General features: G+C 44.4%; 1 protein-coding gene across 6 annotated transcripts in view; it reads right to left on the bottom strand.

Moving 5' to 3' along the window:
* LOC309365819 (uncharacterized protein C8orf74 homolog) overlaps positions 1–12863 on the bottom strand; it is a 71789-nt gene that overhangs the window by 33664 nt on the left and 25262 nt on the right. For 2 of the 6 annotated variants that reach the window (XM_081904320.1, XM_081904321.1), the window contains 2 exons: positions 12588–12667; positions 5311–5503 (listed from right to left, as the gene is read on the bottom strand). In XM_081904320.1, the coding sequence (XP_081760446.1) occupies positions 5311–5503; positions 12588–12635 (241 nt within the window). In that variant the 5' untranslated portion in view covers positions 12636–12667. The remainder of the gene's footprint in view (positions 1–5310; positions 5504–12587; positions 12668–12863) is intronic. The other 4 variants (XM_081904324.1, XM_081904323.1, XM_081904322.1 and 1 more) reach the window with 3 other exon arrangements.

Raw genomic sequence — 12863 nt, 5'->3', positions numbered from 1 at the left:
ATTCTCTGGTTGGCCTCTGTTATTCTCTCCTACCAATAGGGAACCTACATAAGGACTCTATATGGGCTCTTGGATACCCCATAAGGGGAAAGGGCATATTTTTATTTACAACAGTATAAATAAATTATTATTATTATTATTATTATTATTATTATTATTATTATTATTATTTATTTTTGTCAGAGAAATGTTGGAGGGTTGTTGTTGTTTTTTATCGTAGAGTTGGAAGAGACCCCAAGGGAGGAATGGAATATCCCTATTTTCACCAATGTTGGAGGGCATGCCACTCTAAGCAGTCAAAGACTGCTCCCTCCCCCCGAAGACTCCTGGGGTCTATAGTTTGCAATATGTGCCAAGTTGCTAAGAAGCTCCCTATTCCCCTATTAGCTGAGATTTCTGCATCAAAGGGCTTTGGACTAGATGACCCACAAGGTCCCTCCCAACTGTATGATTCTATTATACAGTGGTACCTTGGTTCTCAAACTTAATCCTTTCCGGAAGTCCATTCCAAAACCAAAGCATTCCAAAACCAAAGCGCACTTTCCCATAGAAAGGAATGCAAAACGGATTAATCCGTTCCAGACTTTTAAAAACAACCCCTAAAACAGCAATTTAACATGACTTTTACTATATAACGAGACCACTGATCCATAAAGTGGAAGCAATAAACAATATACTGTACAGTGGTACCTCGGGTTACAGACGCTTCAGGTTACAGACGCTTCAGGTTACAGACTCCGCCAACCCAGAAATAGTACCTTGGGTTAATAACTTTGCTTCAGGATGAGAACAGAAATTGCATGACAGCGGCGCAGCGGGAGGCCCCATTAGCTAAAGTGGTGTCTCAGGTTAAGAACAGTTTCAGGTTAAGAACGGACCTCTGGAACGAATTAAGTTCTTAACCCAAGGTACCAGTGTACTAAAAAATAAATAAGACAGTGTTGCAGATGATAAAAATCATCACCCACACAGTCACAAAAACAAATTGACCGAAAAAGCCACAAAAACGCAAAAACAAAAGTGTTAAACTTAATCCATTCCGGGAGTCCATTTGACTTCAGAAATGTTTGAAAACCAAGGTGCAGTTTCTGATTGGTGCAGGCACCCTGGAAACAATAGCCGACAACTGTATCAGATGTTCAGCTTCCGAAAAATGTTTGAAAACCGGAACACTTACTTCCTGGTTTTCCGCGTTTGGGAACCAAGGCGTTTGAGAACCAAGGTACCATAGTAATTCCTGAGGACTGGAGAGGCCTGGTCCCATCAGTCTCAGCCAGGTCACGATAGCTGTTGTGCCTCTTCATATTATTTCAGGGACGTCTGCCCTGCTTTCCTCACCCGCTCGCCATTTGAGCTGCTGAGCCAATGAGGATGGGTTGGTACCAGCATCAAACTGAAGCCGGTGGAAGTCTTTTAAAAACAAACAAACAAAAAACCACACTTTTTAAGGTAGATAAGGACAAGATGTGTGTGGTGCTGCAGGAGACTCTTGAGAGTCCCATGGACTGCAAGAAGATCACACCTCTCCATTCTGAAGGAAATCAGCCTTGAGTGCTCACTGGAAGGACAGATCCTGAAGCTGAGGCTCCAAGACTTTGTCCACCTCATGAAGAGAGAAGACTCCCTGGAAAAGACCCTGATGTTGGGAAAGATGGAGGGCACAAGGAGAAGGGGATGACAGAGGGCAAGATGGTGGGACAGTGTTCTCGAAGCTGCCAACATGAGTTTGACCAAACTCCGGGAGGCAGTAGAGGACAGGAGTGCCTGGCGTGCTCTGGTCCATGGGGCCATGAAGAGTCGGACACGACTAAACGACTAAACAACAACAAGGACAAGATGAAATTATACAATTGAATATAAATATAGATGGGAAACCGCTATGTATAGTGAATACTTATCTACTTTTAAACATTTTCACCTATGATCCTTTTCTTTTACTTCTTTATTTTTTCTTTGTCCTTTTTTTCTGATATCTTATTTTCATTTCACTCCTTTATTGTGAATAGCATTTTATAGAGGTATAAATAGCTGTAAATATGAAAAGAGGCAAAGTATTCTCTAATTTTCCCCCCTTGATTATATGTATTTTCTTTTTCTTTTGTTGTAAATGTGTATGTTTTCTAATTTGTACTTAATAAAAATTTAAAATTTAAAAAACAAAAACACAAATTGAAGCCCACCTGCCCCAGTCATTGTCCCCCCCCCACCTCCCAGAAAACAGATCAGCCGAGATCTAGGTCTTAATCAGAAACTGACAGGCTTGCACAAGGAGCGGCAGAAATGTGTCAGCCAGCCTGTGGCACAGGCCCGGGTCCATTTCCTAGATCTGCAGCCTGGATTACCCATGGGCAAAAAAAAAAAAAAGTTGCCCACGGTACAGGGTCACCCGCCTTTTTTCTGGCAGGTTGCTTGGCTGGAAAAGTCAGCTGGGAACCAGGAGAACTTGCAAAGTGTCTCTCTCTTGGGATGCTGAGCTCAGCTGCTTGGGCAGGAGGCTTCCCCAGCTCTGGGTCTCAGCCCCACGGATTGGGGAAGGGATCCTCTATGCACCCAGCTACTTGCCGCCCTTGCAGTTCACCGCCTGGGTGCAATCCCTGCCAGAGCAATCTTCTGGCGGCTGATAACCACAGGATTGATAACCAAGCGAAGGCGGATCGTAAAAGAGGAATTTCCACAGGTGTCGTCTGGAGAGGGTGGGACCTGGCACGGGTGCCACCGACACCCTCCTGCAAAAATTCTTGCAAGGCTACTGGGGGTGTAGTTTCTGTTGCTCGCTGTTGCCTTATCTGTTGATAAGGTTTGCTCCTATTAACAACCGTTCTCGTTAACCCAAGGGGATTTGATTCCCAGCAAGGGAATTGCTTCACTTCTGCCGCACCCGCATGGTGTTTTACTGTCTCTGCTCCTCCGCCTCTGACAGCAGCCTGACACGTTGCAGAGGGTAGGCTGGATGACCTTTGGGGTTCCTTCCCACTGTGTTTCTCTGTTTCTAGTTACATTACAAAATCAGGAGATCGAACCTTTCCGGGCTTGTTTCCCGGCCAGGAAGAGCTCCGGTTGTGACGTTCCTGCATGCCAGTCTGCTTTCAGGGGCACAGGAGCAGAACTAGCTTTTTAAAAGGATGTTGGGAACGCTCCCTAGGCAGGGATAGATAAAAGCTGCCAATTTTGGTCTCTCGTTTTTGCAGTCCTCAGTTCCACACTCGAGGCAGTTTACAGATGAAAATAACAACAGCCAAAAAAATAAAATAGAAAAAAATCATTAAAACTACACACACACAAATATACTCTCCAAGTGGCACAAGGGGGTGGACTAGATGACCCCTGGGGTCTCTTCCAATTTGACAATGCTATGATTCTTAGAAATCTATTCAAACCATACCGATAATTGCAATAAAAACTGCACAGCACCAGCCCTTTCATTAAAAGCAGCCAATTCCCAAAGGCTTGTTGGAAGCAGAAAGTCTTTATATATATATATATATTTATGGTATATTAATAATTTCAGCACAACAATTTATCAAAAACATATCACCCTCATTTTTCCACCTTCTCCCCACTCCCCAAACCAGACAAAAACCCCAGACTTCCCTCAGCTCCTCTCTCTGGTTTTTCAGCACATGTTAATCTCTGCATATAATAAAATTGTAAAGATCCTTAATTTATCTATCTATATGTTACCAATAATAAATTTGTGTATGTTTATTCAAAACCTGCCAAGGAGTCCAGTTCAGTTTCTTGTTTCTTTAAGTACTTTGTAAAAGGTTCCCATTCTTCTTTAAAGTCACAGTTGTCCTTGTCAAGGACAAGGAAGCAGAAAGTCTTCACCCGCTGGCAGAATGACAGCAAGGAGGGAGCCAGTCTAGCTTCTCTAGGGAGGGAGTTTCAAAGTGGTTCGGGAGCAACCACCGAGAAGGCCCTCTCCTGCGTCCCCACAAAGCAGGCTGGTGAGGGGGGTGGGGCCGAGAGAAGGGCTCCCCCCTAAGATCTTAGAGTCCAGGGAATTATGTGTGAGAGAATATGGTCCTTCAGATAGCTTTGACCTCAACTGTGTAGAGCTTTATAGTTCTTAACCAGCACTTTGATTAGTAGCTAGTGGAGCTTCTTGGAACAATCTGCTCCCGATAACCAGCCCTGGTCAGCAATTTTGCTCCAACTCTTTGAGCAAGTTGAAATTTCCGAGCACCTTCCAAGGGCAGCTCCGTGTAGAGCAGGTTGTTGTTGTTACGACAATTATAATATTTATTAAATTGGTATACCGATCACAAGGCAGTTCACAGCATAAAAACACAAAATACTGAATGAAACAAAAACAAACCAATGACCCATAAACACCTATAAAAGACCCTAGAATGTTAATCAGCCAAAGAAAAACGTTTCCTCCCGACGCCTAAAGATATGTAAGGAAGGTGCCAGGCGAGTCTCCATGGGGAAAGCATTCCACAAACCAGGGGGGCCACCAGAGAAAAGGCCCTGTTCTCGTGCTGCCACCCTCCAGGCCTTTTGTGGAGGGGGCAAATGAATTAGGGCCTCAGGTGATGATTGCAGGGTTCAGTATTTGGATTACAGGAATCAAAGTAGGACACACACAGAGAGAGAGAGAGTTATGAGATCTATGGAAACATACAGATCATGAAAATACAAGTGCTACCTTGGTTCTCAAACTTAATCCATTCTGGAAGTCGGTTCCAAAACCAAAGCGTGCTTTCCCATAGAAAGTAATGCAAAACCAATTACGGTAATCCATTTCAGACTTTTAAAAACAACCGCAAAACAGCAATTTAACACGAATTTTACTATCTATTGAGACCATTTATCCATAAAATGAAAACAACAATCAATGTACTCTACTATAAAATAAATAAGACAGTATTGTAGATGATAAAAATTATTTTTTTTTCTTCCCTGCACTGATGATAGTCATTGTTCGGATGGGGGACTTGTATCCATTTCCGCAGTCACACGACCCATCAATCAGTAGCTGAACTGGGTTCCACACAGTCACAAAAACAAATGAACCGGAAAAGCCTCAAAAACGAAAAATGCCAAATAAATAGCAAAAACAAAAGCACCAAACTTAATCTGTGCCGGAAGTCCGTTTGACTTCCGAAATGTTTGAAAACTAAGGCACAGCTTCTGACTGGCGCCCCAGAAACCATAGCCGACAGCCACATCGGACATTTGGTTTCTGAAAATCATTCAAAAACGGGAACACTTACATCCGGGTTTTAAGAGTTTGAGAACTAAGGCGTTTGAGAACCAAGGTACCACTGTAAATAAGTAAGCAAAGTGAAATTCTCCTTGACTCACCTATGGTTTCCTCCAGCAACTCCCCCGCCAGCCTTCCCACTTCTGCCACAGCCACCCACGACAAGCCTTTCTCAGTGGCGAACACCAGGCTGCGATAATGGATGTCGAGAGAGATGCTTTGCCGCAGATCCCGGACCTCATCAAACTCGTCCCAGCCCAGCAAATCCCTCAGGTGCTGGCGGCCCGTTTTCTGCTGATGGAGAGGATGGGATGAAGGTAGGAAGAAACGTGAGTGGCGCATTGAGGCCTGTTATTCCAAACACCCAGCTGACCCACGCCCAGAAACCCTCCGTGATATTTTACCTGCATGCCTACGAAATTGCCTTCCCCCACATGTGACCGCCTGACCCCATCGTTCGGTGGAACTGGCAGCAAGACAGGTGCCACATGCTGCCAGTTCCGCATATGTAAGAACTCAGATATGTTCGGGTGGCAATACCTATGGAACTCCCTGCCTATTGATACCAGGCAAACTCCTTCATTGTGCTCTTTTTGAGGCTTGCTGAAAACATTTCTGTTCAGGCCAAGCCTACTCAAGTGCTTAGAAAGCTGTTGTGAGGTTAAATCTGTTTATAGCCTATAGTCATTTTAACTTTTCAAAAAAAAAAAGAGTCTTAAATAATTGCTGTTAACTTTTCTTATTGATAATTTTACTGTTTTATCTTTTTTGTAAACCTCTTTGAGAGGCTTAGGTTTTTGTTTTTTTTACAATCAGGTGGTATGTCGATTTTGTGATGGTTGATTGATTGATATATGAATAAACTACTTAATTCACATTTCAAGAAAAATAACTAAGCGGTTTACATATTTTGAGTGTCTGTTTTGAATTGTTTTAGTTTTGTTTGAAACGTATGGCCTCCTTTTCAGCGTTTTCAGCTGTTATTTTGCTGTTTTTTTGTCCATCGCATTGAGGTGATTGTGTAGAAAGTGATTAACAAATTAACAATGATGATGATGATGACAAAAGGGGGAACAATTCCAGGCTTTTGCCACCCCTTATGGGCTAACAACCACAGCTCAGAGCTGCAACACATTGCATGCTTCGAATACAGAAGTTTCTGGGTTCAAGCCTCACATCTTAAGAAGCCTTGGTCGGACCACTCCTGGAAAACTGTGTCCAGTTGTGGGCACCACAACTGGACAAGCTGGAAGGTGCGCAGAGGAGGGTGACCAAGATGATCAAGGGTCTGGAAACCAAGCCTGATGACTGGGCCAAAGATTTTGGGTATAATATACAGCTGAGTGATTGGGTGAAATTATGGAAGGAAGGTTTAAAATTTACTGCATGCAATGCCCTAAAAGAAAATGTGATGAAAATGATGTATAGATGGTATATTACACCTGTTAAGTTAGCGAAAATGTATGTAATAAATGTTGTAAATGTAAAGAAAAAGAGGGAACATTTTATCACATGTGGTGGGAATGTAAAAAGGTAAAATGCTTCTGGGAGATGATATATAATGAGTTGAAAAAAATGTTGAAATATACATTTATAAAGAAACCAGAAGCATTTCTATTGGGCATTGTGGGGAGTGATATAAATAGAAAGGAATGTAAGCTCTTTTTATATGCAATAACAGCCGCAAGAATATTATTGGCCCAAAAATGGAAGCAAGAAGAGTTACCGACGATTGAAGAATGGAGGATGACGTTAATGGACTATGCAGAATTAGATAAACTAACAGGAAGGATTCGAAACCGTCGAGACCAGAAATTGACGGAAGACTGGAGTAAATTTACGGACTATTTGAAAAGTAATTGTGAAGAACAGATGACAATTGTAGGGTTGCAAGAAGTTTTGTGAGGAGTATTATTAGAAGTATTGTAAAAATGGGCAAGGGGGAGGATGATTTGTTAAGAGATGTAAAGGCAATATAAAGTTAAGAAATGCATAAGAAGTGGTTAAAACGGTGGATCATCAGAGGGGCTGATGGAAGTCCAAAAAGACTGTATAAGTGAAATGTTTTGTGGTCCATTTTATAATTTATATGTTAAAATTAAAAAAATATTATTTTTTTTTAAAAAGGAAACCAAGCCTGATGAGGAGTGGTTGAAGGAGCTGGGTATGTTTAGCCTGGAAAAGAGGAGACTGAGAGGAGATACGAGAGCCATCTTCAAATATCTAAAGTGCATGGAAGATGGAGCAAGCATGTTTTCCCCTGCTCTGGAGGGTAGGACCTGAACCAATGGATTCAGGTTACGAGAAAGGAGATTCCGACTAAACATAAACATCCATGGAGGCGCAGATTGCAGCTATAACAAAGGCGGCATTTTTTCATCTCCGCCAAGCTAAGCAGTTGGCTCCTTACCTCTCTCGCCCTGACCTAGCCACTGTGATCCACGCGACGGTCACCTCCAGACTGGATTATTGTAACTCGCTCTACGCGGGGCTGCCCTTGAAGCTGACCCAGAAACTCCAGCGGGTGCAGAATGCCATAGTGAGGCTCCTTACGGGATCCTTGCCGCGGGATCACATTCATCCAGTGTTTACCAACTGCACTGGCTCCCAGTGGAGTACAGGATCAGGTTTAAGGTGCTGGTTTTAACCTTTAAAGCCCTATACGGCCTAGGACTCTCGTACCTACGAGACCACCTCTCCTGGTATGTCCCGCAGAGGACCTTACGGTCTTCAAACAAAAACGTCTTGGAGGTCCCGGGCCACAGGGAGGTTAGGCTGGCCTCAACCAGAGCCAGGGCTTTTAAGGCTGTGGCCCCAATCTGGTGGAATGCTCTGTCACAAGAGACTAGGGCCCTGCGGGACTTGACATCTTTCTGCAGGGCCTGCAAGACAGAGCTGTTCCACCAGGCCTTTGGCCAAGGCACAGCTTGACCCCCTCCTCCTGTCATCCTCACAGAACTCTAGCCCAATGGTTGCCATTAATTTGATTCTGAATTGATTTTGGAATGAATTGATTTTAGAATGTATTTCAATTAATTGATTGTGATTTCATGTAAACTGTGTTACTTTTATTGTTGTTAGCCGCTCTGAGCCCGGCTCTGGCTGGGGAGGGCGGGATATACATAAAAATTATTATTATTATTATTATTATTATTATTATTATTATTATTATTATTACGACTTTCTGACAGTAAGAGCTGTTTGACAGTGGAACGCTCTCTCTCTCGAGAGGTTATGGACTCTCCTTCCTTAGAGGGATTTAAGCAGAGCTTGGGTGGCCATCTACCATGGATGCTTTTGCTGAGATTCCTGCAATGCAGGGGGTTGGTCTAGATGACCCATGGGGTCCCTTCAAGGTCTAAGATTCTATTATTCTAGACAGCATCTTAAAAAGCAGAGATATCACCTTGCCAACAAAGGTCAGTATCATTAAAGCTATGGTTTTCTCAGTAGTGATGTATGGAAGTGAGAACTGGACCATAAAGAAGGCTGATCGCCAAAGAATTGATGCTTTTGAATTCTGGTGCTGGAGGAGACACTTGAGAGTCCCACGGACTGCAAGAAGATCATACCTCTCCATTCTGAAGGAAATCAGCCCTGAGTGCTCACTGGAAGGACAGATCCTGAAGCTGAGGCTCCAATACTTTGGCCACCTCATGAGAAGAGAAGACTCCCTGGAAAAGACCCCGATGTTGGGAAAGATGGAGGGCCCAAGGAGAAGGGGACGACAGAGGACGAGATGGTGGGACAGTGTTCTCGAAAAGAGCAGCATGAGTTTGACCAAACTGCCGGAGGCAGTGGAAGACAGGAGTGCCTGGCGTGCTCTGGTCCAGGGGGTCACAAAGAGTCGGACACGACTAAATAACTAAACAACATAGGCTCTGTGTTCAATTGGATACACCCCCCACTGAGCTATCACCAGCCACACACCCTGTTCTGTATCAGTTGCTGGAACATGGGCAAGATTTTCTGCTGATGAAACACTCTCCTCAGGAGGCAGGCTGGTGCTGATGGGAATTGTAGTCCGAATCAACTGGATGGTTCCGTTTTAGCAAAGGTTGTGTATATATGTGTGTGAGAGAGTGGGTTTTCTGAAAGCAGGAAATGAAATGGTTGTAAAGGTGCAAAAGTCCTGATGCCAAGGGCCGTGAAGAGAGATTAGCAGCATTTGAAAGACTCCTGCTGGGATCTGCCCTGTATTCAAGCTAATTCACCTAAAGACTCAGTTAATTATGCCCTTCATTTAAGCGGCCTTGTTATGCACACAGCTAATACCGCTGGCTCTCTTTGGTTCACCTTGAGCAGAAAAATTTTGCTGAGAAACACAAGCAGGCAAAGGTGGGGTGTTGTTTTTTAATTTCACACATATATTCATGGGTTTGTTACTGGCAGTGATGGACAAGGAATAAGACGTTGGGGTCATAATAGATAGCTCAATGAGTATACAGCTGTCCATGGAGGCGCAGGTCAATTCTGTGTCCAGGGCAGCTGTTTATCAGCTCCACCTGGTATGCAGGATGAGACCCTACCTGCCTGCAGACTGTCTTGCCAGAGTGGTGCATGCTCTGGTTAACTCCCGCTGGGACTACTGCAATGCGCTCTACGTGGGGCTACCTTTGAAGGTGACCGGAAACTACAACTAATCCAGAATGTGGCAGCTAGATGGGTGACTGGGAGCAGCTGCCGAGACCACATAACACCGGTCTTGAAAGACCTACACTGGCTCCCAGTACATTTCCAAGCACAATTCAAAGTGCTGGTGCTGACCTTTAAAGCCCTAAACGGCCTTGGTCCTGTATACCTGAAGGAGCGTCTCCACCCCCATCATTCTGCCCAGACACTGAGGTCCAGCGCCGAGGGCCTTCTGGCGGTTCCCTCCTCTGCGAGAAGCCAAGTTACAGGCAACCAGGCAGAAGGCCTTCTCGGTGGTGGCGCCTGCCCTGTGGAACACCTTCCCTTTAGATGTCAAGGAAATAAATACTATCTGACTTTTAGAAGGCGACTGAAGGGGAAGTTTTTAATGTTTGATGTTTTGTTGTGTTTTTAAAATTTTGTTGGAAGCCGCCCAGAGTGGCTGGGGAAACTTAGCCAAATGGGCAGGGTATTATTATTAATAAGAATAAGAATAAGAATAAGAATAAGAATAAGAATAAGAATAAGAATAAGAATAAGAATGGGCTGTCCCCTGAGCCCACTAGATGACATCACAAGGGATCATTGCCTTAGGAGAGCAAGAAAAATTCTCAGGCACGATTCACACCCCGGCCAGCACCTCTTTAATCTTCTACCCTCGGGCAGGAGATATAGAAGTATAATCAGTCGTACCAACAGGCTAAAAAACAGTTTCTATCCGTGGGCTGTTAGGCTGCTGAACGGAAAATAATATAGCGCAACTGACTTTCGGGGTTGGTGTGTTGTGCGACAAGCACACAGAGTGCAATGAGGTCGAGTGTTTGTGGGGAGGAAGGCTTGGTTAATTTCATTGTACACAGGTTGTACATTTACAATAAAGGTACTATTACTATTATGTCAAATGAGCAATTTGTTTTCCTTCCCCAAGCCAGAAATTCACACCCTTTCGCTTCTGAGACTCAGATTTCCACAAGCCAACTCAAAGCCTTATCCAAAACGTTTGCAGGTGAAGACCCCTCCAACTGAGTCTCTCATCTTTACAGCACTTGGAGGAGAGCTACAGGAGCAGGAGACTTTGTGGCATTCAGAAAGACATTTCCAGCTCATTGGTTTATTATTTTATTTATGCCTGAGTGGATATCAGCTGCAGATCACTGACGACACCAAAATAGATTTCGTTAAAAGCTAATCACCAATAGATATACACCAATGAGCCCTCATATATCACAACTCAACGAGAAAGTGGATGTTTTTTATTAAAGAGGTGTGGCTTTGCCACTTTATGAATGTATTTCCTGTAACAGTGATTTCTAACTTTATCGACATTTTCTCTTACATGCTGCCCAGAGAGCAGGTGTTATAGGGCAGCTTGTGAACTGAATAAATAAGCAAACAAATGCAATCTTCATATCAGAAGAATCCCGCCATGTCATTTTTTATTTCCCCGAGCACTATGTTGTCAGAATTCGACCTCTCTCCCCAATGTCTCAACCACATACACGCAAAAACTATACACAACATTTGCATATCCGGCTAAATCTGAAAAGTCATTCCCAACTGAAGATATCAAACGGTTGACACCGAACAGAGCCGGATTTACGTACTGTATAAGCTAATCAAGCTATAGCTTAGGGCCCCACTCTCTTGGGGGCCACACAAAAAATTAAAGGGGGAAAAAACTGGATGCACATTTCCAAAATATAAGATAAAAAACAAATAAAATAAAACCTACATACAGCAACAGTGTTTTGTGTTGTGTAGGGCTCCTATGATGTAAGTCATGGGCCCCGCCTGCTAGCCTGCTCCCTAAAATACCATAGGCGCCGACTCCATGGGGCTTGAGGGGGCCCGAGCCCCCTCAAAAATTCGTTTGGGGGGGCTCCGCCCCCCCAATAATCTCCGGCGCCCCTCCAGCAGAGCGCCATCGCCGCACCTCCCCCAGCCCAAAATGCACAGGGAGGGGCGGGCTGCATGCCTCCTGCCCTCCCTCCCGAGCAAAAGCTCCACCCAATTTCCTTTGGAGCTGATTAATAGGCGCAGCAGGCTCTCCCCTATTCACTCACGAGGAGGCGGTGCCACTTTATTTGCATATTCATGAGCTTATTTATTATTCATGAGCTTTCCCGGGCCCCCCCAATATTTTTTATAAGTCCGCGTCCCTGTAAAATACCACTGGTTTGCTCCTTTCTATATATAGGGTGCCTACATTCTGCATGGACTGGTTGCATGGCAAATGGCCTTAGATACTTGTTAGGTCCATAAATTACCATATAGCGTATATTCAACACAAAAAACAGTGACAATTTGTTGACAAAGGACAGCTGGACAGATAAAGGGCCCCATTACCTTCAGTAGCTTAGGGCCTCATCAAACCTAAATCCAGCCCTGACCCTGAACACTCAGTTCCAAAACTTGAATTCTCACAGAAAGCTGAGACAGATCACTGTTCCATCTAGTTCAATATTGTCCACACTGGCTGGCAGAAGCTCTCCAGCCCTGTCAGAGATCAGACATGGGACTTTTTACATACAAAACCCTCCCAGCTGCGACCCTCCCAGCACAAAGATGTCCGCATGCAAATCTCCCGGGTATTTTTTTTCTTCCCCAAATTAATCCGCCTCGTCTTTATATTCTGGTCCCTGAGAAAGTGAAACTTGGCAAGCCTTTTGTGTGTTGCATTTCGGGGCGACGGCCTCCACCCCCGTCTGCAAAGCTCAGCCTCGACCTCGCTTCTCTTTTTATTTACCGGCAGCTGGAAGACTTCTTCGACACCCTCTGCTGATAATTTGGCCATCCTTCCTGGGACTGGTTGCTAGGAGACGCTGGCTTCTGATGCACAACCATGGAATGAATAGGGAAAAGGAAAGGTTCTGTTAGACGCTCACCGTTCCAGATCGGGCGGCTTCAGGTGAAACCTCAGCAAGGGGGAAAACAAAGGCAAACAAAAGTGTCAGCCAGCAACCCTTGGCGATTTGGGGAAGGGTCTAGGATTTCAAGTCTCGCCAGGGTGCCGTTCTGCAGC

The sequence above is a fragment of the Podarcis melisellensis genome (assembly GCF_964234715.1).
Source record: "Podarcis melisellensis genome assembly, chromosome: 3".
NCBI classification, from domain to species: Eukaryota; Metazoa; Chordata; class Lepidosauria; order Squamata; family Lacertidae; genus Podarcis; species Podarcis melisellensis.
This window is presented reverse-complemented; position numbering and strand designations above follow the sequence as displayed.